General features: G+C 51.9%; 7 protein-coding genes across 7 annotated transcripts; 4 read left to right on the forward strand and 3 right to left on the reverse strand.

Annotated features, from left to right (window-relative positions):
• Nucleotides 1–1,453: 1,453 nt before the first annotated feature.
• CCM_08061 (chitin biosynthesis protein (Chs7), putative) lies at nucleotides 1,454–2,517 on the forward strand (the record flags this gene model as incomplete). The annotated part of the gene is made up of 2 exons (XM_006673200.1): nucleotides 1,454–2,266; nucleotides 2,329–2,517. The coding sequence occupies 2 exons, from the start codon at nucleotides 1,454–1,456 to the stop codon at nucleotides 2,515–2,517; spliced, it is 1,002 nt and encodes a 333-aa protein (XP_006673263.1).
• A 1,959-nt stretch (nucleotides 2,518–4,476) lies between these two features.
• CCM_08062 (uncharacterized protein) lies at nucleotides 4,477–4,735 on the reverse strand (the record flags this gene model as incomplete). The annotated part of the gene is made up of 2 exons (XM_006673201.1): nucleotides 4,477–4,618; nucleotides 4,659–4,735. The coding sequence occupies 2 exons, from the start codon at nucleotides 4,733–4,735 to the stop codon at nucleotides 4,477–4,479; spliced, it is 219 nt and encodes a 72-aa protein (XP_006673264.1).
• A 2,201-nt stretch (nucleotides 4,736–6,936) lies between these two features.
• Nucleotides 6,937–11,384, forward strand: CCM_08063 (uncharacterized protein; the record flags this gene model as incomplete). The annotated part of the gene is made up of 3 exons (XM_006673202.1): nucleotides 6,937–9,407; nucleotides 9,469–9,521; nucleotides 11,062–11,384. The coding sequence occupies 3 exons, from the start codon at nucleotides 6,937–6,939 to the stop codon at nucleotides 11,382–11,384; spliced, it is 2,847 nt and encodes a 948-aa protein (XP_006673265.1).
• Nucleotides 11,385–11,831: 447 nt separating this feature from the next.
• On the reverse strand, nucleotides 11,832–13,232 carry CCM_08064 (uncharacterized protein; the record flags this gene model as incomplete). The annotated part of the gene is made up of 1 exon (XM_006673203.1): nucleotides 11,832–13,232. The coding sequence occupies one exon, from the start codon at nucleotides 13,230–13,232 to the stop codon at nucleotides 11,832–11,834; it is 1,401 nt and encodes a 466-aa protein (XP_006673266.1).
• A 2,564-nt stretch (nucleotides 13,233–15,796) lies between these two features.
• Nucleotides 15,797–17,513, forward strand: CCM_08065 (uncharacterized protein; the record flags this gene model as incomplete). The annotated part of the gene is made up of 3 exons (XM_006673204.1): nucleotides 15,797–15,863; nucleotides 15,911–17,374; nucleotides 17,404–17,513. The coding sequence occupies 3 exons, from the start codon at nucleotides 15,797–15,799 to the stop codon at nucleotides 17,511–17,513; spliced, it is 1,641 nt and encodes a 546-aa protein (XP_006673267.1).
• A 926-nt stretch (nucleotides 17,514–18,439) lies between these two features.
• CCM_08066 (alpha-1,3-mannosyltransferase CMT1) lies at nucleotides 18,440–19,928 on the forward strand (the record flags this gene model as incomplete). Its single annotated transcript, XM_006673205.1, has 3 exons — nucleotides 18,440–18,545; nucleotides 18,637–18,744; nucleotides 18,817–19,928. The coding sequence occupies 3 exons, from the start codon at nucleotides 18,440–18,442 to the stop codon at nucleotides 19,926–19,928; spliced, it is 1,326 nt and encodes a 441-aa protein (XP_006673268.1).
• Nucleotides 19,929–20,312: 384 nt separating this feature from the next.
• CCM_08067 (amidase) lies at nucleotides 20,313–22,872 on the reverse strand (the record flags this gene model as incomplete). Its single annotated transcript, XM_006673206.1, is given in 9 exon segments — nucleotides 20,313–20,333; nucleotides 20,387–20,439; nucleotides 20,502–20,578; nucleotides 20,626–20,799; nucleotides 20,862–20,977; nucleotides 21,028–21,092; nucleotides 21,595–22,166; nucleotides 22,184–22,482; nucleotides 22,861–22,872. The coding sequence occupies 9 exon segments, from the start codon at nucleotides 22,870–22,872 to the stop codon at nucleotides 20,313–20,315; spliced, it is 1,389 nt and encodes a 462-aa protein (XP_006673269.1).
• Nucleotides 22,873–23,401: the final 529 nt, after the last annotated feature.

Below are 23,401 nucleotides of genomic sequence, written 5' to 3' on the forward strand. Positions count from 1 at the left end.
ACTGGATCCCAGCATTTCAGTGATTTATTTCACCCCCTTTGTTTTTCCATCTTTCATTCATCGCGAGGCTGCATATGAGGAGCGGTCCCTGCATTGTACAAGGTATCGCTTAGCTTTGTTTTGATACACAGTCTCCTTATTGGCTGCCCGAGTTTCGGCGCCGGGGTTTACGGTGGCGTTTTTTTATTTATTTAGAAGTTGCATTGCATGGCATGGGATAGCATCAACTACCGGCGTTGGTAAAGACGCGATCGTGATCGCGGTACGCAAGGAGGCGGTGGTTTGCGCCGAGGGACTACCGGGTACCGACATGGCCAGCAGACAGTTGCCCTTGGCACATGCGGCGCTGCTGGAGAATTTGTTTTGCTTATATTTTATTTCTCCAACCTGTGGTACCAGGACGGTGGATAATCAGACGTGTAGAAGAACCAAAATACATGTCATTGCTTAGCCACTTTGGCGAGATGGGCACTACATGCACCGACGAATGGGGGAAACGGCGATTACGGTAAACGAGAAAGTCGAACGAGATAACTACGGTGTGTTCAACCCAAGCATTCATAGATGTATCAATACTGGAGCATACTTCAACTTGACCTTGATGCTCCTTTGTTCGTGTATGAGGGACACAAGGTGGGTTGGCAGTGGGTCAATGGTCAGTGACGTATGTGGGCTGTGCTGTGGCTACCTACCTAGGTAGGAGCACTGGAGGACGTCTCATGACGTTGATTATGCTTATCTTTACAACAATATAACCAGAAAAAGGTAAGACACTTAAGAATGCTACTAACATGAGCCAAGGGCACTTCACAGCGCGCGAAGCACATTTTCTTGCTTAGTCGCACCCACAGGGAGGATCGATGAGCTAAATACTACCTAGGTACAGGGTAGCTACTACGACCGCCTGGCAACCGCTCAACAGTTGTTATTGGCAGCCCCACTTTTCCCCTGGCCCTTTGCTTCCCGCCTCAGATTTCATTGCCACCTACCTTCCTTGTTGACGAGGCCCAAAGTACACCAGGAACAGTTACTGACGCGCACGACGTCCAGAGGGGCTGCTTTACTTTACACAAACATCTTTCCTTATCACGGAACAACCGCTCGCTTAGTGTCCTTGATTTCCACTTCTTTGTCCTCCGTCTTCGCCGTGTCCATTGATCGAAAACTCGAATCGCCACCGTCCGCTTTCCATTGCAATTTCCGGAAACAGTTGCCCGTCCACCTCGCTATAGTATCTTTGCCGACCTTGCGGGGCTCGAATATACATTTTGCCAACCGATCCGACACCGCAACGGCTTGTGCTAACGGCTGACGGCTGCTGGCCCGGACGCAACGACACCATACTAGACCTCTGCCGACTGTATACCCCCGAACGACGCTTTTAGGAAAATCGACGACTTCTGACGCTTCGCTCTGAAACGGCTGGCCAAGCTAGCGTCACAGAACACCCATAATGTCGGGCTTTGGTGACTTCACGTCCATCTGCCAGAATGCGCCGCTGCCGCTCTGCGCTTCCGTCGGTCCCCAGCTCGCAGGCGTCGACCACGTCGGTATTGAGCCTTCATGCTATGCGCGCAACATTGAGCTCGCCAACACCATCATTTTCGAGGGCGCCGCCTCAGCCACCCACATCTTCGCCCTCTTCATGACTGTCGTCATGATTCTGCACGTTCGCTCCAAGTTTACCGCCGTCGGCCGCCGCGAGATTTTGACCTTTTTCTACCTGTACATGCTGCTCTCCTTCTTCTCCCTTATAGTCGACGCCGGCGTCGTGCCCCCGGGCTCCGGGCCGTATCCGTACTTTGTCGCCCTGCAGAGCGGCTTCACCAGCGCCCTCGTCACCTGCCTGCTCATTAACGGCTTTGTCGGCTTCCAGTTATACGAGGATGGCACGCCGCTGTCAGTTTGGCTGCTCCGTGCCTGTTCGCTCGTCGCATTTGCCATTACATTTCTTGTCTCTATTGGCACTTTCAAAGGCTGGGCTGGTCTATCGCCCACCAGCACAATCGGCCTGTTTGTCGTCTTATACCTGCTAAACGCAATTCAGCTGTTTGTCTACGTCGTCATGCAGGTGCTACTCGTCACGCGCACCCTGCAGGACCGATGGCCGCTCGGCGACATTGCCTTTGGCGTCTTCTTCTTTGTTATCGGCCAAGTTATGCTGTATGCCTTTTCCGACAAGCTGTGCCGCGCCATCAGCCACTACCTTGATGGCTTATTTTTCGCCACTGTCTGCAACCTCTTAGGCGTCATGATGGTGTACAAGGTATGTGTGCTTGTCAACTACGCAATCATAAGTAATGACTTGACCACTGACAATCGCCGCAGTACTGGGACTCCATCACAAAAGAAGATCTCGAATTCTCTGTCGGCACACGCATGAACAACTGGGAGGTCAAGGAGCTACTCCCAGAGGAGGATCGTCGCGCCACGATGTACATGGACGACCCCTACGGCCAATCGACCGCCTACGATATGCCATACTCGCCCACGGCACGCTATTCGGCAAAGTACTAGAGGTCGAGCCAGATTACCACCAGGAAATAATATCTGAATAGAGGGAGAGGGAGGATTTGGTGCCAACATACGGTGTTTTTGGTTTTCCTTTTTGAGCTGTCTTCAGCCTGTGGATGACGCGTCTTCGTCCCAACACAACGCGAAGGAGCGCTTTCGGCGCATTGGATGAGTTTATTTTTAAAGCTGTTTATTATTTATGGAACCTTTTTTTAATCATTGGCTATATATAGCTTGCAAGACACTAATCCTGGCACACCGAGCAAGGAGTTACATGAGAAGAGCGGCTACATTTACTTATCCCATTTAGAACCATCTTGTCACATGGCAATGGCGAAGGAGTTTCTTTTGGCAGCGTTGAACACAACTCCTATACTCGGAGCGCAGGACGCCATGAACGGAGGCGACGAAGCCAAAGGTCGGTTGTTGGAGCCGGCGCAACAACAGGGCGGTGAAACCGGCCGAATCTGGATCAGAAGATCAGTTTTGGAAGGGACTTTTGCAATCCAGCAGGGTAAATGTAAAAAGTCCACAGGAGAGCAGACGGTGCCGAGACATGGAGACGGCGCTGGGAGAAGAGACTTCTATGCAGGGTGAACTACGCCACCAACACACAGCGGCTTTCCTTTCTAGAAGAGCCGACGAGTACGACGACGACCCTGTCGTGGGTGGCGGTTGACGCCTCTATTCTCCCAACGTTTAGCCCTAGCCAGCTCGGCCTCGTCGCCGCCTGGTTGTATACGGCTCGTTGTGTGTGTGCGTGCCGTGTGTATGTGATGTGTGTATGAGTGTACGTGTGTACTAGTATGTGTAGGAGCCTTCACACCCCCAAATACTCCGAGCCCCGAGGGAGAGCAAGATCCTCGGCTCCTCCCTTCTATTTCCCTATCGAGGTGCATTAGCCGGGTGCCTTGGCGGTTACAAAGAAGTGTAATGTGCTCCGGGCGCAAAATGTGGCGCCGCCGACGGGGGTCGGTAACTTATTAGTACCCGCCTTCTTTTGCAAGACGTCACCCCAAAATGTTCATCTGTTGTTGGTAGAAGAACAGACGGAGCCGCGTGGCGTCGTTGTCGCTGTCGCCGTCGCCCGCGGGAGGGTTCAAGGGTGTTATAGCAAGGTTCTAGGCGACTATCAATTTCCATTCACAGGAGAGTGACTTTATGCCTTTGATTAGTTGCATCACCTCTGTGGAACGGAGTACATGTCGCCTTTGAACCAACTTTCAGTGTGTCCTACCTCCGTTTCGAGCACACCCCGTCACGAGAGTGCATCTGCCATGGCTACCAACAACACTTCAGTGACGAAATGTACGGAGCAGCATGACCTCAATGACAATGTTAGGCAACTCTCGTTACACAGAACGTGGCAGCACAAGAGTCGCTGCCTTTGGTCTTTGTGGACACCGGGCTCATCGTATTTTGGTTGTGCCATGGTCGTCCTTTGGTGGCTCTTGGGGAACGATGCCAAATGCAGAAGAAGCACACGCGGCCCTGTCTAGCCTGAAGCTGGTCGAATATATTATTTTGGCTACCCCTCACTACTTTCGGAGCCGACAACACCAACGTGGCGCAGGGCACACCGGTATGACAGAGATTATGCAGCTCCTATGACCAGCAGCGGTGACTCTCTGCTGTAGAACGCGACAACTGCCTCGTTTAAAGGGTTAATAATAATTTAGGCTTTGTATCACCACCATTTTCTGAACAGGCTGCTACTTGTTCGGCGGCAGGCATCACACATTCAAGATTACCCCCCCTATGTGTAGGTAGGTGCTGTTTCGGCGCGTGGTGCGGCCACTCGTCCATGTCAAAGGCAGGCAGGCCAGGGGGGGGGGGGGGGGGGCGGACCATACAACTTGAAGCCGCGTTGGACTCGCCTAACATAGCCTCTTCTTGAATAGCTCCTTTCGAGAATGCTCTAGGGCAACAGGACATAGTGTAAGTTCATTCGCGCAAAGAGTATTAATGTTCCACTCCTCCTTGTCGTGCGTCCACACGAATATGATATGGCGACGGCGTTAGTGCGGGCGCTGTTGCGGAAATAGGACTGTCGAGATGGGCTGGGGTTGGGGCCAAGCCTTGTCTGGTCCTTTTATTATCGGTACTATTAAGGTAACGTTATACAGAACGAATGCTCCACTGACTGGGACGGGAGCCTAGACTCAACGGCGGTGATGTGGCTGCCCACCTTTTTGAGCTGCTTGAATCGGGCCACCAACATGACCTATCGTCAAGAACACAAGAGCGGAGGCGGAAACACGGGCACGTTTCTTTTATATTGACAAGTTGCAAAAAACGGTGGCATTCAGGCAGACGTGGTACCAAGGGCCATGTAGACTCTGGAGCTGGAAGTGTGAAGGGCGTCGGGCAGTATGTTCGGGTTACCTCGTCTGGTTTGTTGGTACATCAACTCAGGTCTGCGTTGGCTGTCGTGACGGACGTGACCACACCCCGGCGTTCTCGGGGACGACCTTGGGAGGCTTGCATACTGATGCATGGACGGCGCCTAAGACCTCGCTTTTGTGGAATGGACAAACCCTGTTGCTAGTTGGTTGAAACTTGATACATACTAGCAGTGAATCAGAGCTGGTAATTTCTAGAAAGATTGTTGGTCTATTCTGCGTTACTCCTTAGCACCGTAGGGCGTGCCCCGTCCGGGCATCGCCGACCGCCATGTTGATCGAGTAATTTATAACTAGAGTAACTAGGTAGGGGGGGCCCAGCAGGCAGACCGGCACTCGCTGATTGCTGTTAGCGTCTGGAATATAGTAGGCTATATGCGGATGGCAGGCCGCAAAATCAGGCTGTAACTAGCAAAAGCTGCTAACGGGAGCAACAGTGGCCAAGCATAGACAAGCGCCGTCTCCGTTGCGACCCATTCAGAAGACCGAGAGTGGAGGTAGGGGACAAAAAATAGAGTCAAAGAGTGATGAGAGACAGAGATACAAGGAGGGCGGCGATGTTTGCTCACGTTGGCCCGTGGCTTTTTTTTTTCTGCTCGAGGGATTTTTTCTGGCCCTCACTCTCTTCCCCTTGTTCCGGCCGTTGCCTGCGGCCGCTCTGCGTCACAAAAAGGTGACACCAAACCACACAGTATCCGCAAAAATCACGTCTCGTTACTGGATACCAAAGTGCTGGTAACGAATAGCATAGCGTATGAGTTGGGTGCTAATAAGACTCTATAGGAGGGAAATGACCCTCCCACCTAGGCCCCCTCTTTCATACTGATTTTTTTCCCCATGGTTGGTAGTGTGTCGGGGGGTAGAAGAAGATGTCGTCACGGCCGAGTGGTTTTCATGGCCTCATCGAACGACCTGCGCTTCGTGGCCCAAGGGAAGAAGCTGGTCGCATTTGCCTCCATCTCGTCTACTTTGGCGGCTGCGCCTACGCCTTAGCTGAGAGTCCACTTTGGCCCCCACGTCCGTTGGCTGGGCTGTGGTGGTTGTGTGTTGCGGCCAGAATAATGGACGAAAATAAAAAAATGAAAACGATATTAATATATTCTTTTAAATACTTCCGCGGGGCACTCTATCTTGCCAGCTGGCTTGCATCACAAACCGGCCACTGACTTCCGAATGACCCCACTCTTGTTGGTTGAGTCGAAACTGGTCGCCGTTTGTATTGTGTATCCGTCGTCGCCTGCCTCGTTTTTTCTACCCGTGCTGTTCTCTTCTTCATGATGCTTCCCCCCATTTTCTCTTCCTGCTGACCCTGGCATTTTCCACCTCAGACACTCACAGCACAGGCATCTCTCTGCCCCCTCAAGCTGGCGCGCCTATCCTTCACACCCCATCACCCTGTCCTTGTCTCTAGCGTCCCCTTGCCACACCCTCCCCCCTCAACCTGTGTTTGTCTTTCTGATTTACACTATCCTAATCACATATCTATCAAAGACCCCCCGAACCCCCCGCCAGCCACCTCGGTCACCGCTGGCCAACTACATTGACCGCCCCCCGCATCAACCACAAGGCACGTGCTTGGACCACTCTGCCGTCTCTTGTTAGACCTGGGTGCTGTTGGTACCTGGTCTGCTAGTCAACGTTCGTGGCTGTCTCGATAAGAACTCAAAACGACAACCAACGTGACCATCTCTTCTCAACTTTCCAACAACCCAACACCCTCCCCGTACTTTCCAACTCTTGCGCAGAGACCTGCCCAACAACGCACTCACTCCCTATACGCCCTACCGAATTCACATTCTTCTCCATCTATCCGGGAGACTACTCAGGTAAGCCCATCGTTCCTGCCCTAGCACTGCAGGGGTTCTTTGCGCATCGTTGCGGGCCTGGCGTTGACCCATTCTAGCGTCAGCTTCACCACGGGAGCCAACCAGCTCGGCTGGCTCCAACAGCACATCTCTTTTTCTTATATGCAATGGAAAGAAGAGACGAGAAAAGCACTACAGACCTCAAAAATCTTCCCATGTCGCCTCTGTCGCCAGCTCGCCGGGCTGAGGCGTGGGATATCACAGAAGATGATTTCTGGCGTAAAAATGCTGAACAACGCCAGCAACAATTTTCCCACGTCTCCCAGCGCTGGAACCATAACCGATCATCCGCCATTTCCAGCCTTCAGTGTCTGGAAGCCGACGCCCGTGCGTTCAGAGTGACAGAAGAGAGGCTAAGCCGAGAGCTCATGGCAATCCGCAGCCAGGTGAATCTCGTCAGTGAAAAGTACAATCAGGAAGTCCAACGCTTGCACAGCATAGATGCTCAACATCAAATGGACAAGCAAGAGTTGGTAGGCAAGCATGAGAAGGTTGAACGCAAAATGAACCACTGGTTCAAGAAAGAAAGGAGCCAAGACGGCATTCACGACCGACAATGGGCATTGCCAGAGCTCATCGACAAGCGGCCCCCCGAGAGACAACTAAAGCTTCCGCCGCTAGCAAATCTTCATCTCCCCCGAGAGCCGCCCAAGCAGGACGACAGAATCGTTGCAATCATTGACGCCGACGGAAAGATATTGGACAAGCTCCAGTACCTCGGACTGTCAAATGAACGCACAACAACTATTTCCGCCCGAGCCGTGCTCCAGCCCATCAAACTCCGCAGTGCCAACCGATTTCACGAAGACACCAGGCCAAGTATCTATAGTTTCGCAGACGGTAAAGGCACTGGCTGGATAGCTTGTATGATACAAGCCACAGGTGTTAGCCAAAAGAAGAAGTGTCAGGGCTGCAGTCAAAAAGAAAGTCCCTTTGAGGGCTGCGTCGCCGTTGGTGGTCATCTTTTCCCGAAATGCGGCAACTGCGAATGGAATGGGACGAGCTGCCCAGGATTGGAACCTTTGTCTCCGAGTAACATGCTGGTCCGCGGATCGGCTTCTCTGGCTCCATTGCGCATCAGATCGCAGTCACTTACATCCGGTCCGAGTTCGGAGTATCCGGGCCATACCCCCTCTTCTGAACTGGAAGCGTTGGCCGCGGCAGCCCAGGAGGCATCTCTGAAAGCCTACACGTCACACTGCAACCCCCCCGGAATACCAGTCTCTGGATTCAAGGCTGTGAATCAGGCTCCTATGTACGATACAGGCCGGCTAGGACCCGGTTCTGCTCTTCCTTTACCGACTTCTAGTACCGCCGGTTACCGAAGGTGCTCCAAGGCATCGGCCTCGAGCTGCCCGACCTCGCGACAAATGACGCCCCTTTCATTCCGACCGATTGAATTTGCCCCGCCAAAATCGGACGAAATAACCAAGGAAAGCCTTGTACTAAGGCACAACGGCAGCTTCTACACGTTTCCTAAGTGTATCGACGGAGTGCCCGTGGAAAAGATCAGCCCGAGTCATCCATATTGGGAGCCCAAGTGGCCTGACCTGCGAACTTTGGTAGAGCCTGTTCTGCGCTCATGGGAGGAGAAGTATCAGTCGGCTGAGGAAGCCACCAGACGGGGTGAAGCTGTTGGTAATGTCAAGTACCAGTACGGCCGCCAAGTCAACCGTGGAAACAGGATCCTCAATTTTCTGGAGCAAGGGGCAATAAGCCCTTACCAGCTCCTTAGCAAATCCTTTATGAGCGTGGGAAAGGGGAGCATCACCTCGTACGATACGCTGTTCCGCCTCTGCGAGACAGTGGAGGCTCTAGCCAATTACAAGACTGACGTCGAGCCTGTGGATTGGCTACGGCAGCGGCTACATGAGCTGATTCTGGCGCAGGGGACTGCTTTCAACTTTTCCAAGACGATTCACGACTTTTATAATGATCCGAAACTGGCTTCACTCCGGCAAAAATCAGGCTTCAAGAGTATTGGACGACCATCTGGTATCAAGATGCCGCGGCGAAGAGCTGGAAGCGCGGATGAGGCTATGTCCTCGGCTCCACGGGCGCGTAAGCGCCGCAAGAGTCCTCACTCGTATGGGACGGCCAGCCCGCCGGCGGATCTGATTAGTGAAGCTTCTATAGCCGACGGTGAAGCCGACGATGGCCCAGCGGGCAAGAAACAAAAGGCGGCGGCGAAAGTTTTGGACAGCCTAGAGACGGGCGAAGTATCTGATGCCGACTCGTGGAGCGGAGCACCAATTGCCGGGTACGATTTTCGAATCTATCAGATCAAAACGCGGCTATTTACTAGCTCGGAAAAGGTGACGCAGTACTGGGGCTGGGTGCCAGAGAACAACATGTTTGAGCACCAGGTGCTGGAGGGCACCGACCCGACAGCATGGAGTGTGCACCGAGAACCGATCGATTTCAGCCTCCGTCTAGAGGATGTGGTCAAGATATCGTGGAACCTCAAGGCGTTGCGGGTCTATCTGGTGATGAGCGATAGACAGATCTGCTTCGAAGACGACAAGCCGCGTGGGGATGTCATGGTTTCGTTCAAGCGCGCCAATACGATGCGGAGGTTCATCAAGTTCTGCCGACAGGAGGAGATTGAGCTTGTAGAGGAAACTTGGTAAGTCATGGCGGCTTTTATATTTTGTCCTCATGGTGGAATGTACTAATACGTTTTGCAGGAAGAAAATGGAGCATCTTTGGGGAACGATGCAATCGGAGCGGCTGCCAGCGGGTGATGAAGAGCCCAGCGCAAGGATGCAGGAATAGTTTTCCAGGCCGGAGCGGCGGCGTCCCGGTTGATTTTAGGGAGATGTTCTTCCTGGCGATTGTAGGATAGTTTTTTTTTTTTGGTTCTGTGGCTATGTTTAGTGGTTACCCCTGGGAAGGTGCGTACGACTTTGGACGATGCTCTCGTTGTGTTTCCGTTTCCAGAAAGGTTTTATTCATATGAGGGGTAGCAAGCACGTTGGAAAGCATCGATTTTCTTTTTTTTTTCTTTTCAGCACAATAAAATCAAGTCTAAAAAGGCTTGTTTAAAAACACACGGGTTTTGTAGTGATGACTTAGACGGTCAAAGTCTGCAATGCATTCCTGCTTTTCGCAGCTCGGCACTCGGCGCTCGGGTTCAACAGGCTGACATGAGAGAAAATTCATCGACCGCTCCTAGTTACCGGCTCGACCCGCAGGTCATCCACTTGGTGCAAAGCCACGATGGATGGGTGCAACCGTGCGAGTGAAGAAGTGAAGCCGTCTTCTGCCCTGTTGACCTGCCTGCTGATGGGTATCGAAGCCCATTTTCATGCACGTCCCTAGTATTTCAGCCCTCGGCGCAGGATTGCCAGGATGGGGAGACGCTGAGAGTAGGGCATGCACATTACAGAACAGGGAACTTAATAGATGGACAAGAAACTGAACAAGAGATAATAGGGAGGACAATGAAGGTGACAAGGAGGAAGACCAGGCAAAGTACCATGTGCTGATAGTGACTTGGGTACTTGATCGAATGGCGTAAAGAGGGCGGTTCACTGCAAGGGATCGAGCCTGGACTAATGGTCTTGCAAGCTACACTGACTATTATTAGCAATGTAACGGAAGCGCCGATATTTTTTCGCGGGCGCGTCCAACCATGCACAGCAGAGTCAGTTTGTCCAGTGGCTGCGTCACCGACCGTTGGAGCCGGACGATGATTACCTCGAGGTCTGCCCGTCTAAAAGCAAACCAGACCGAGACAGCTGTAAATTGGTCAACGTGGCCCAACAAATCGCCACAATGTCGCATCCAGAGTCTTGTCTCGGCCACCTTTTCTCTCGTGTCTTGTCTCTGTAGCAAGTTGGGATGAGCTGGACGGACCACATGGTGCGTTCCACCAAGAGGTTCGTGTGAGTGGGCCTAAGCGGCCCATCGGCCGAGTGCCTGAGAAAAAAGTTTTGTGTCTGACAGGCACGTTCCCTTTTAGCAGGCGTTTATTCCATGTCAGGAAAACTAGTTAACAGATTTTTCCCTCTGGTTTCCTTGTGGCGATCCAATAGGATCCACCAATGCCGAGCGCCGCGAGTGGTGTGTACTCGCGGCTTGCAACGGTGATGATCGGATAGTTCGTGCTAAGCAACGGAGAGAATTTTCACGTTGCGCATGTAAGTGAAGACACTAGAATGAAGTTTTCAAACTTGCCTCTGGGTGGATTGTGTATATATAGCTTCGTGGCTCACCTCCTCCTTTGCCAATGCCAGTCATCATCACCTCGCCACTTACACACACACGCAAACCCATAGACATCCTCTACAAACCACACTACACTTCAATTTTGTTTACAATACCCAAAACTTACCTCAATACCGCCAAAATGTACTCGGCCGAGCTCGTCTATATTGCCCCCTACCTCATGTCTGCTGAGAAACGCCGCGAGGTCAAACGCATCAACAGCGCCGCCTCGTCGCGCAAGAACTCGGTCGTTGACGCCACGTCCGCATCCAGCTCCGCCGTGCCTTCCACTGCTCCGTCTCGCGCCGCGTCCCCGGCTCCCAAGAAGGAGAAGAAGAAACACGACCCGTTGCGCTCCGCTGTCAAGATGAGCCTGAACTCCCGCATCCTGTAGGGAAGCAGCTTTGTCCCCTCATCTACACACACACACACACACGCACGACACAGCTGCCTGAGCCTGCTTATCGCGTTTCGGACATGCCACGGCGGTTCATCGCCCTGACGACTTACGATTTGTTTCTGGAAACAACATGCATTGGGAAAATAGATAAGAGTATAAAAGATTTGGATGTTTGCTTTGAATTGACTCTGGAGACATAATGATAATATATAAATACCTTTTAATAATAATTCATCTTCGCAATTTGAAAGTCGCGTTCTAGACAATGATTGTGACGGGTTGCGCCCGAGTTCCACACACTCTGATCTTGCTTTCTAGGAATTCTGACTAGTAATTTCGAAAAATTAACATCAGCAACAACCAAGTACATGTACCAATTGTACCATGCAGGGCAGGGCTGCTATTCAAATTTGTATTCAAAACAGGTCGTCTTCATTCATCCTAGAAATGTACGCTACGCTTCTTGTTCACCTTCTGCTCCTTGTCATCTTTCCCGTGCAAGAACGACCCCAGCGCGTTGCCAAATTTGTACGCTCGGCCATGCTGCTGCTGCGCCTGCTGCGGGGGCAACGTATAGCTGCTCCCTGACGGTCCGGTACTGCTTGGCCGCGGAGGCATTGCTTGTCCTGAAGCGCCGCCAAACCATTGTGAGCCGCCCTGCGTGCCCGGCCTCGGCGGCAGCGATGGTGTGTCGGCCGGTAGGCCGTATTGCCGTCGCAGACGCTCCGTCTCCTCCTCAATCTCGGCCTGCTTGCGCCGCTGCCGGTCCTCTTCCTCACGCTCCAGCATGGCCTGGATACGTCGCTGCTCCTCCTGGTCGCGGCGTTCGCGGTCGCGGGACTTCTGTTCCTCCTCAGCCACCATGGCTTGCAGCCGTTTTGTCTCCGCGTCAATCGCTGCCTGCTGCTTAGAATCACGACCCGGCGGCGACGAGATTCCTGGACGTGGTGCAGAGTTTAGTGGTGGGCCTCCGCCAAGAGCTCCCGATGCGTATGCCGTTTGCGCCGGTGGACGGCCGCCGCCTCCGAGCGACGGCCGGGGCGGTGATGTGGGGATAGCTTGTGTTTGTGCTGACCCAACGGGTACAGGGGCACCGGATGTGTTGAACGGGTTGTTCTTGGGCATCAAATACAAGTCCCGAATGACCTCGGCGCTGAGCAGCAAAACGACCTCCAGACCCTTCCGATCCTCAACCTCGACTCGCGCCATGTTGGGCTCATATATAACAACTGTACTCTCGTGTTTTGATGCGTGGTACATGGCGACTGTAATATCCGGTTCTTTGCTCTTCTTGCCGCCGAAGCTACGGCCTGTCATATAGCACGTCATATCCTTGCTAAGCCTCGAGTCCCTTTTCCATCGAAATAGCACTTTCGGGGTGAGTTCGGTAATCCCCGCTGACGAGCTTTCCTGGTCAATCTGTGAGGTGCTGGGGGGCTTGAATGTCTGCTCGGGTATCTCAAATTCCCACGAGTCTGATTTGAAACTGCTCCTCTGTAGTTTGAGCGGGATGGTCTGGTCGGGATTGTACAGCGACACTGGCAGCACGTCAGGCGTCATGGGCACTACCGTGGACACACCTCCCTGGGCGCGCAACTCAGCCGCTGACAGCGACGGTTGCGTCCACTGCGGTTGGATCAGCACCTCGCCGTAGATGACAGAGGCATAGTGGACGTCGACGAGGCCAAGCGCGTACTGGTTCTTGGATTGGCCTACGGAAGGACGCTTCAAAAGATACTCTGCAGTGGGCTCGGAGCCGTTATGAGTAAAGTACAAGAGCGTGTGCAAAGGGTTGTCGGACGAAGGTTGGAAGCGAAACGTGGGGAGGCTGTCGTCAAGCATGGCGAATAGCTCGTTGCGATGGTTTGCGGTCGGACTGGTGTCTGCTCAAAATGTATAGGAATCGCGAGACGGGGGATATAATGCTAATAAGGAAGCCGTCAAGTCATCAAAGCGTAGAGTCGTCGTGGCCGCTGCGAACAAAGGAAGATGCAGCATGACGACTTCTCGTGGCGCGGCAGCCCAACTGGCTGCGGGCACATGCTCCGCCACGCTGTCGACATAGTGGGCCTGGATATGCCGTGAATAGCACATGTATGTCGGGGGCGCAGGGTTTCTACTATCCGCGCACACTCCAAACGCTGTGATGCAAATTCATCCCGTAGTCTCCATTGCCGGGTTGTCATCGTAAGGACCGTCATTGGGTCACACTCGAGTTGTGTCCGGAACTTGGAGTGCTGCGTCCTGTCGAGCTCGTCGCCGTTGGCGGCTGCGACCGAGGCACGGATACCAGCAGCAGCAGGCCAGCGCAACAGGAATACCAATGGCGACACCGATAAAAAACCCGCGGAGGATCTTGTCCGAAACACCGCCGGTTTCTGAGAGTCGCTTGAGTTGAAAAAAAGGATCCGACGAAAGACCCGTGTCGTTGATGCCATTCGTCATGGATCTCGCGGCCATTGCAGACAGTGCCGACAGAAATGTCATTTCAAGTCCTTCTGTCGGTTTGAAGAACAGTATGGACGCAGAAGTTAGGCAGCGCACCCCTCTCGCTCGCTTCTTGAGGGGATGCCTTGTCTGGGGAAGTCAATACAGTTATTCAGCCCATCTTGGCAGAGCGTGTCAATTGCACTGCCCAAGAGAAGCTAAGCAGCCACATTTTGTAGAATGGCGCGTGCTTCCGCCACGTTTTGTCATGAGTCTGCAAACGGTTGGCTGGTTGAGAAGAGCTGTCGCGGCTTGTGCTAGTACATTCTAAATAAAAAGGAATAACCGACGAACCTTAAATTTAGCGTTTATTAAGCTGCGAGGTGTCAACGAATAAGTCAGGAACCAACGGCATCCGCAATAACTCGAGTGGCAAACATAATAGCTCAGTTATAAAATTGGTCCAAATATAGAATAACGAGGAGGCTGCTTCTTCATTGTCGCCTACCGACCACCAAGTTACCCCAATAGACTCTTCTCGCTGTTGATTTGTTCCTGCTTGTCTCTATTCTTTCGTTACCGAGGTCTCCTGAGCTACCCTGCGTATTTCTCGAACGAGCGGCGCGACGTCATCGGGCTTCACTGGTAACCGATGTCCGGCATCCCAAATAAGGAGCGATCGGGTCTCGGGATCACAGTATTCGTGGTATAATTTTCGATGCTCATCCAGCCCTGGATCCCCCAAACCGTGCATGTGGATCGTTGGTATCGTCAATATGTGGCTGCCGCGCGGCTCCTTCTCCCTCATCGACGAGAAATCCGCGGCGCTGGGCAACGATTCATTGGCCATCCTCTCGGGCTCCAAAGATACGGGTGGTCCTCTCCCCGCGAGTAGCACGCCAAAGCAAAATCGTGGCAGCCGGTCGGTGGCCTCGGCTACCCGGTTCTGCTGCCGGTACAGCAGGCTGGCACACATCTTGGCACCCTGGCTGAACCCCAAGAGCGCCGTCCAGGGGCCGCATCCACCGCGCTCGTCGTCGTCGGCCACGGTCGCCTCGATGGCCTGGTCCAGCCGTGCCACCGCTTCATGAGGCGTGATGTCTGGGTGAGAGGGCCCAAAGCGCAGCCACCGCTTGAAAGGGCCGCTCCTAGAGAAGACCTCAAGCACGTCCGGGCCCGGCTCGGAGGGGAAGGGCGCCTCCACATAGACGAGACGGTACTCGTCTTTGAGGTCCTCAGCGATTTTGCGACATTGTATCTTGAAGATGCTGGCATTCGTACCACCGCCATGGAGACATAGGATCCGTGGCAAGCTGAGCGTTGGGTCGTATATCTCTGCCATGCTGTTGTGCTTTCAGTCTAGTTTCAAAATGCAGGGTGATTGCGGAGCAATCACCCTCAATAGTGCTGGATTAAGGGCAAGATACACTAAGCGTATTCGTATACACTTTGAAGGGGCTAGCTAACCTAAGAATAACCTAACCGACAATGATTGGAAATGAGGCGAGAACCTCAGCATTGAATGTAACAACTCAGTCTCCAAAATACGTACTTATCTGTTCTATTTTAACGAATGAGAATAAGACATGCGGGTAACAAAAAAGAAGGCTACCTAGACAGCTAAGTACACCCTATTTCAAAGGGTTACTAGTAACCGGAAGGAAGAGAAAGAGAAGAAATTTAAAAATAAGAAGTCAGAGAAAGATGAACAGAATTAGAAAAAATAAGTAATAAGTTGAGAAATAGTAAGAAAAAGGAAGAGATTAGTATTCCTAATAACCGCCGGTTTATTTCGGGTTCAGTGCCTACATGCCACTTGAGTCCGCCCACCCTAGGTCTGGCATGAATGACCCCACACAGCCACAAGTGGTTGGCTAGCAGGGACTCGAAGCATCGAGCTTACAATGTCGCGAGCGCTTCGTCAAACAGCCACCTTACCCGCCAAGTTGCAGGAGACGAGTTTTTGACCTCTCGTTATCATGCCTCGCACTCGAGCCCAGACGGCGGCTTTTGAGGGCCGCAGGTCCTCTGCATCAGGCGACAAAGGTGCGCGTTAAATTACGCTGAGCGATGGCCTGGCTGATACTAAGCAGGCACGCACCAGCTTGGAGTTCAGCAAAGAAGACAATCTCCCATTCGAATCGCGTCCGCCCGACTTCAACAGCCGCTTTCGCCGGAATACACTACCCAGCCAAGCCTCTCTCCTGTCAAGGACGGAACGAAACAGCTGGCGCGAAGCAAGAAGCGACGCGGCGCCGCCGCCGACGATACAACACCAAAGCCCTGTCCGAAGCGACCTCGCCGATCTAGCAAACTCCCCCGCGTCAAAGACGTCGCAGCTTCACTTGAGGAAAGGGGGGCTGCAAGTAATCCTATCGGATACTGGGCCCGCGAAAAGAAGTGGCCGCAAGAATACTTCGTGACCAACATGGATGATCTACTACCCCGAAAGAAATCTGTACCATCCCTTACCCGAAAGCGGTCGACTTCGAATTCTGCTACATCGTCAGCATCGAGCAATCAGCGATCGAGAGAAGAGAAGAGCGCTCCGTATCGGGACCCTCGTTACGAGATACTTCTCAATACGAAGAGCAGCTTCATGACCAAATCCAGCTTGGGTCTTACCCGTACAAGCAAAGTTCTTTCCACGACACTTCTCGAGACAAAACAGATTGTGCCAAAAAACACGGCATTCCGAGATGAGGCCTTTGAATATACTTGCCAAATGATTCACAACAGAAATGAAGCGCGAGTCGTACAGGACATTTCAAGACTCATTGTTCCTTCAGCAGAGGGCCTTGCATTTAGATCGAAACATCTCAGAATTCTAGCAGAGAGCGTCAATGATGGTTGGAGCAGCTCGATCCCATTGACTGGTACGCGACCTCAGCCCGACTACGCAGTTGGGTTTGCAAGAGACGCATTTACCGACGACCAATTAGCCAAGATGTCGCCGTTCGTAGGCGACCTTGTCGGTGGCGACAAGTCTTTCTTCATGGCGACGTACTATATATACTTCCCATTTTTAACATGTGAGGTAAAGTGTGGAGCTGCAGCGCTTGATGTCGCAGATCGTCAGAATGCCCACAGCGCGACTATTGCTGTACGGGCTGTCGCTAAACTGTTTCGTGCTGTCAAGCGAGAACGCGAAGTGCACCGTCAGATCCTCGCCTTCTCTGTCTCCCATGACGACAGGTCAGTGCGGATATATGGGCACTATCCCGTGATTACTGGAAACGACATCAAGTACTACCGCCATCCAATACATGAGTTCTCTTTTACGGCATTGGATGGTAGAGAAAAATGGACAGCCTTTTGTTTCACGAAAAACGTCTACGACTCCTGGGTGCCTCCGCATTTCAAGAGCATCTGCTCAGCGATCGATATGCTGCCACTCCCATTTGACGATTCCCCACCTGTATCGACTGGGTTGTCAGTATCGACTGGGCTGTCTCCGAGCCCGCAGATCCATAATCCATCGGAGCTGGATTCTTCACTGCAAATTGAAGAGGACTCACCAGGCAGCAGCAATTCGGGCAGAGGCAAAAGGAGGAAGGGTAGGAGATAGCGCTTGTCAGGGACACAGCGGGCCAGACGGCAGGGTATGGTAGAAGGGGTGCGGGCTGGGTGGTATTGGTATTGGCATTACTATTGAACGGCGGGGGAATCCCTCAAAAGGGCAAAGAGCGCATCTAGGGGCTATCTTGAATACACACGGAACAATAAAAGGAAAATTCCAATATTTAAGCTAACACGAAGGATCTGGTCGATTGACAACAAGCCTAAGCCTGGAATGGATACTAGCGCCGCGCTAAACTTTCTAGTTCATCAACAGGTAGAACGGTAGAACGGTAGAACGGTCACCAGTCCCATCAACACCAGCTCAAAACTCGTGATAGCCTCCCCCAGCGTATTCCTACATCAAGAACACCCTCAACAGCCTTGAGACCGCCTCAAAGCAGGTATCAGGCAGCCTCTCGGCCACCGACGCAGCTATAGACGATCCATAGGATGCAAGCAATGCAGGGGATAAGGCGATGTAATAAATGTCATCATCATAAATTCAGGGGCTGGAACAACGCCTTAGAAGTGCACAATCAATACCGTCGCCGCTGCCGCCGCCGCCGGCTTTGATGACGCCGCCGGCTGAGCCATAGGAAAATTATCAGCCGCCGGAAGAGAAAAAGAAAAAGAAAAGTAAAGCGCCATAGTAGCGAAAGCCAACATTTTTTTTTCCTGCGTACTTGTGAAGGCCAACACAAAGCTCGAGGTTTCTGACAAAAAGGAAAAGGATCAAAGATTCGCGAGAACATGGTAGACCCTATTATTAGACCGCATTTTTGGTGGGTTATATTATCGCCCCTATCCATTCTTCAAGGCTTACACCAACATGTAAGGCTCCATCTTCCAGGCTCCTTCCTACTCGCCAACGTTCGGCCGCCGAATTGAAACCATTTCAATTCTAACTAGTTTAGTTAGAGAACATTTCTGCGGATAGACGGATGGAGGCGAGTTGTCATCTCATTCGCTAGTTACCTGTCTGCTCCCCATAATTATAACCGCCTCATCACCATTCCGCCCCGCCAATATCTGCAGGCCGAAATTCTTTGGCTGCCGTGAAAATGTTGACAGATTGGTCCGAGGTTGCGAGACTTCCCTCAGGGGAGCTGGGGTGGAGGGATCGCTTCAATGAAACCAAGGTCACTGGTTCCTCCACCAAGGCTTATTGTCTTTGATCTTTCATCCCCATGTGCTCTCATCATCATGCGTAATAGGAAGCTGTTGCTGGGCGCGGCATCCATTGTATTCGTATGCATAGCCGTGTACTCAGCCCGCCATTTCCTACCCCACCTACCAGTGTCTACATTTTTTGATCGCCATGGCTATAACAGCAGCCGACTGACGACGTCGCAGCCGGTCGCAGATGGTCTGTACACATTTCTTGTCCTTCCTTTTGCGTGCTGTTTACTTGAGGAAAAAAACATTAATCGTTGTACAGGCGTTGTCCTCTCTGCTGCGAATGTAACCACCTACCTCGATTCCATTCTCGACTCGGCGTCGACAGCCTTGCCACGACTGCACTGCCCAGCTTTCGATGCAAAAAGATATGACTATCTACGTTCCAGCGGCTCATGGCAGTCAACCCAGGGGGAACTGAAATATTTCTTCGCACTCGACCTCCGAAACTGCCTTCCACTGCTTCCGCGACTGCTCGGAAGCATTGTCGAGGCCGTCAAGTTCCTTGGGCCTCAAAGTTGCGCGCTCTCCATAATAGAGGGTAATTCCCCTGACGGCACAGCCGATGTTCTGGATGCTCTGAAGCTGCGCATGGAACAAATGGGCCTTTCATACTACTTCAACACATCGACGATTGATCCTTCGGTCGGCGAGAGGATTACCAAGCTAGCAGAACTGCGCAACCTGGCTTTGGCGCCACTCTTAACTCACCCGCGGGCAACAAGCAACACGACCGTCACATTTCTAAACGACGTTGCTGCTTGTACCGATGATATCCTCGAACTCATCTCCCAGCGTCACACCCTCAACGCAGACATGACCTGCGCCATGGACTGGACGTACGTCGGCAAAGATCCCACATTTTACGACGTCTGGGTGGCGCGCGCCATGAACGGGGATACGTTTTTCGAAATCCCACCGGACGGCAACTGGAACTCGGCGTGGAACCTGTTTTGGAACGCCGGCGAGACGAGCAGTCGATTTTTCCAGCAGCGGCCCTTTCAGGTATTTGCTTGCTGGAACGGCGCCGTTGTATTCTCGGCGCAGCCCATTCTGGAAGAAGGGCTGCGCTTCCGGGAGGCAAATACTACCCGGAAGGAATGCCCCCAGGGCGAGCCGCAGCTGTTTTGCAAGGATATGTGGTTCAAAGGGCACGGCAAGATTGCAGTGATTCCAACGGTTAATCTGGAGTATTCGGACGACAAGGCGAAATGGATCAAAGATGCAAAAGGTTACACGTCGGAGAATGTGGCTAAACAGGACGCAGCTGGAGATGTCATTGAGTGGCAGCAGAAGCCGCCTGGGAAGGTTAAGTGTATGCCTGTATGGGAAAACCAATACTGGGTGGAATGGAATGAGACATTGGAGAATTGAATATTTTAAGTACTGTCGGCGTTGAGCCCAGGTTCTATGTCACTTCGCGGCTCTACTCATACTTACATGCTCTCTGCTAGTTGGAGGAATCGCATTATGTCCCGCTGGCAGAGGAAAAATCAGTGGCCTTTTAAAGGCCAGTTCCCTCAATTGGAGTGTTGTATCTTTCCATTTGCCGTTCCCTGAGCTGGTTGCCACGACTGATCTAGAGCCACCACCGGCGTGTCCCAAGTACACAGTACAACAGCTTGACACAATTCCTACGATACGCCGAAGGCCCCTTTCAATACATAAGGCGACCAACCTTGACCTGTGTTGGTATGCCAGCGGCCTTCATACCCATTTCCACCAACTTCGGCAGAAGCAAGTCAGTGCCTACGCATATTAGCTAGGGTCTCCCTTGACCTGCAAACCATGTATTTGACTGTACCTGGTGCGCCGATGAGTGATACGCAAACTGGAAGTGACTCCTCTTTATATGTCACGGTTGACATGTATGGAATGTCACCCACTGTGTAGGTAGTCAGCTTTGTAAGAGTAACGATGTTATACTATGGCTTTATAAGAACTGACCTGGGGCGGTAACCTCGGGCGCGCGAAGCATGGGAGACATGTTCAACGCAGCGTATCCGCTCAGAAGTGAGTAGGGCCTGAGATAATTAGTGGCTTTTTTGCCTTCAAAACGAGCAGCACATACGGCAGAGGAGCGTCTCGGTAGTTTGGCTGCCCAGCTTCAATAGGAAGGGCCATGATAACGACTGTTTCTGGTGAGTCTGCCTTGAAGACTTTGTCTAGCATCCAGTGGCGGTAGACCTCTGAGCGACGCCAGCACTCATTACGCTCCTCTTTGGTTACGGCCTTCCCGACCTCCCTGAACGTGCGTAAGTACGACGGCGGATACGAAAAACGATTATTTGCTGCGATGAAACTTACCACTGCCAGTGAAGAGCTCTCTGGACAAATGCTGGCCTCCCGAATTTCTGTGCGTATTCATTCCTAAAGCTTTCAAGGCTATAATACTGATCATGATAGAAGGGATAGATTCCAGCCTAACACACTTTAGTATAACGTGTTTAGCAGGGCTTAATGGAAGTCTCACAGTTTCAAGGTATTTAGCAATATCCCCATGGATTTCACCGTCAGGGCAGTCTCGTTTCCACAACTCTGCCAAGGATATATTTTTTCGAGAAATATGGAGCGCAGACTCTAGTCCAGAAATGAATCGCTCGATCTGTTGGGTTTGCTGAGTGTTCGTTGTTGGGAGGTAATCTAGAGGATAGAGAACCTCGACAGTCGGCTATGGGAGCATGTAAGTACATGGGCGTATATCGCTGATTTGTGGAAAGACAAACCGAATGTGGGTTGCGCAGCAAACCTGAATCTCCATACCATGTAGTTATAAAGTCAGTGAACTTGGAAATATGTCTGCCAAAGAATACTGGCATGTCAAATTCCCTGAAGATACAACTATGTCAGCAGAATTTCACAGAGCAAGGGCGGATGTTGCATACGGGAAGTAGCCGACGACACCGTCTGTATTCATGATGCCAGTCGAAGGGCGGATGGAGAAACAACCGTTGTAAGAAGCTGGCTTACGACCACTCCCGTTGGCTTAAAAAAAGAGTTAGCAGGTTCCGTGGCTGTGGGCAATATCCATGGTACACACTATCAGACCCGACTGAGAAGTCTAGCCATTCATACGAAGCAATGCTGGCTGCGCTCGCGTGGCTGCTTCCCGACGGTACCTGATACCCGTCGGCACGGGGGTTGAATGGGGCCGTAAATTCGACACATTCGAGAGGCTCTTCTCTCATTATCATTGCTTGCAACTTGACCTTCCCGACTATGACAGCGCCTGCATCGATAAGCGTCTGGATGCAGGCAGCGTTCTTTGTCTTCGCTGGATAAAGGTCGGTCCAGGCTCGGTTACACAAAGTCGTCTTGTGGCCAGCGACGTCGATATTGTCCTTAACGCTGATCCTAGCACCAGCGAGGGGACGATCCTTGGTTGGCTTGTAATAGCAGCGCGAAGGCACCACGATTCTTCCATTCACTCCAGCATATGGAGCGTCGACTGCAATCAAAGTAAGCGAAGTTAGCTTTGTGTGGATTATGCTAGCTATAGCGTGGCTCGCTGATCTGTCACTTATCTCGAAGAGTTTATGGCTGAAGGCTTGAGCGCGACCATAAAACAGGCATTGAAATCGTGGTAGATTCTCCACGGTTGCCAGGTCCTGCCTGATGAGTAGACATACGGGCCCGGGGCAGCCAGATACGGTGAATGAGACTGATTACTTTCTAGGACGCAGTGCCGCCGGACATTCCACGCCTTCAGTTCCTCAAGAGCATCGGGCTCGATAGCGAGGTCTGTTTCATCACTTCCGTAGAAGATCAAGTTCGTTGCGAAATCGGGTTGAAACACATCATCTTGGCTGAGTGTGTTGGCTCGAAATTCGCGGAGCGACGATACGGAAATGATTTCGCCTGGAGTGGTCGCATAGACAAGGGCAAGGGTATGGCTGTTGGCATCAAACCCTGCACCATCGAGAAAGTTCTACGAAACGGTCATTTAGTGTCAGGGCGAATGCCGTGTCTCTTGGTGACGATATGCTTGGAGAGGAGGAAGAGGGAAACAACCGTCACACCAGTTCGATATAGGGGCGGCAAAAGCAAAACCAACCTGTGGATTCAAAATTAAGAGATAATCGACGTCGCCAACTGTTATTTCGACATCTCGGTGGACGGTCACTGGCTCGAAATTCGGTGACTTCATGATGGTGGTTCGAGATTGGTATTGACGGGTAGAACCTTGGGATGACTAGTTATGAGGGGAAGAGCAACCAAGTCGGGCCAAAAAAAAAAGGCAAATCAACCTACAGCCCTGCAGTAATGCGGCCGCAGGACGTAGCAAGTGGGGAGTGACATAACAGACCACCAGTACCATTCTTTACGCGAAACAAGAACTAACAGTCTTAGCAACCGAAATGCGTGTTAAAATGCGTGATAAACATAGTTAATGAATAGTCGATTTATATTCCAAAGTGTGTTTTTGATTAAAAAGCAGTTATTATAGAGTAGTAGCAGGTCTTGTAAAAACTAAGCTCGATTTCGTGTTGTATTATTAGTAGCGGTCTGTTTTTGTTGGTTCATCAGCCCCTCACTTTGTGCTAACTTTCGCTATCTGCAGCCTGCTTGGTATGTCACGCAAATAGAGAGGGGTGGATGGAAGGAGCGGTTTAGTAACGTGCTCGATCCAAATGAAAAATATATTGCCAAACGGTTGATTTAACATGATAATATAAACCGTTTCAGGCTGCATAGCAATGTTCGCCTTTCGCGCTCAGCAAGGTACTAGACCATTGCCTTCCGGCCGGTAGCGCCTGTAACACTTGTCTGAGCACTGACATGGTGGAAAGCACCGATCACCGCTTTCCACCAGCTAGCACAAAAGTTAAAAGCGGCTAACGGCTATT

The sequence above is a fragment of the Cordyceps militaris genome (assembly GCF_000225605.1).
Source record: "Cordyceps militaris CM01 unplaced genomic scaffold CCM_S00006, whole genome shotgun sequence".
Classification (NCBI taxonomy): domain Eukaryota; kingdom Fungi; phylum Ascomycota; class Sordariomycetes; order Hypocreales; family Cordycipitaceae; genus Cordyceps; species Cordyceps militaris.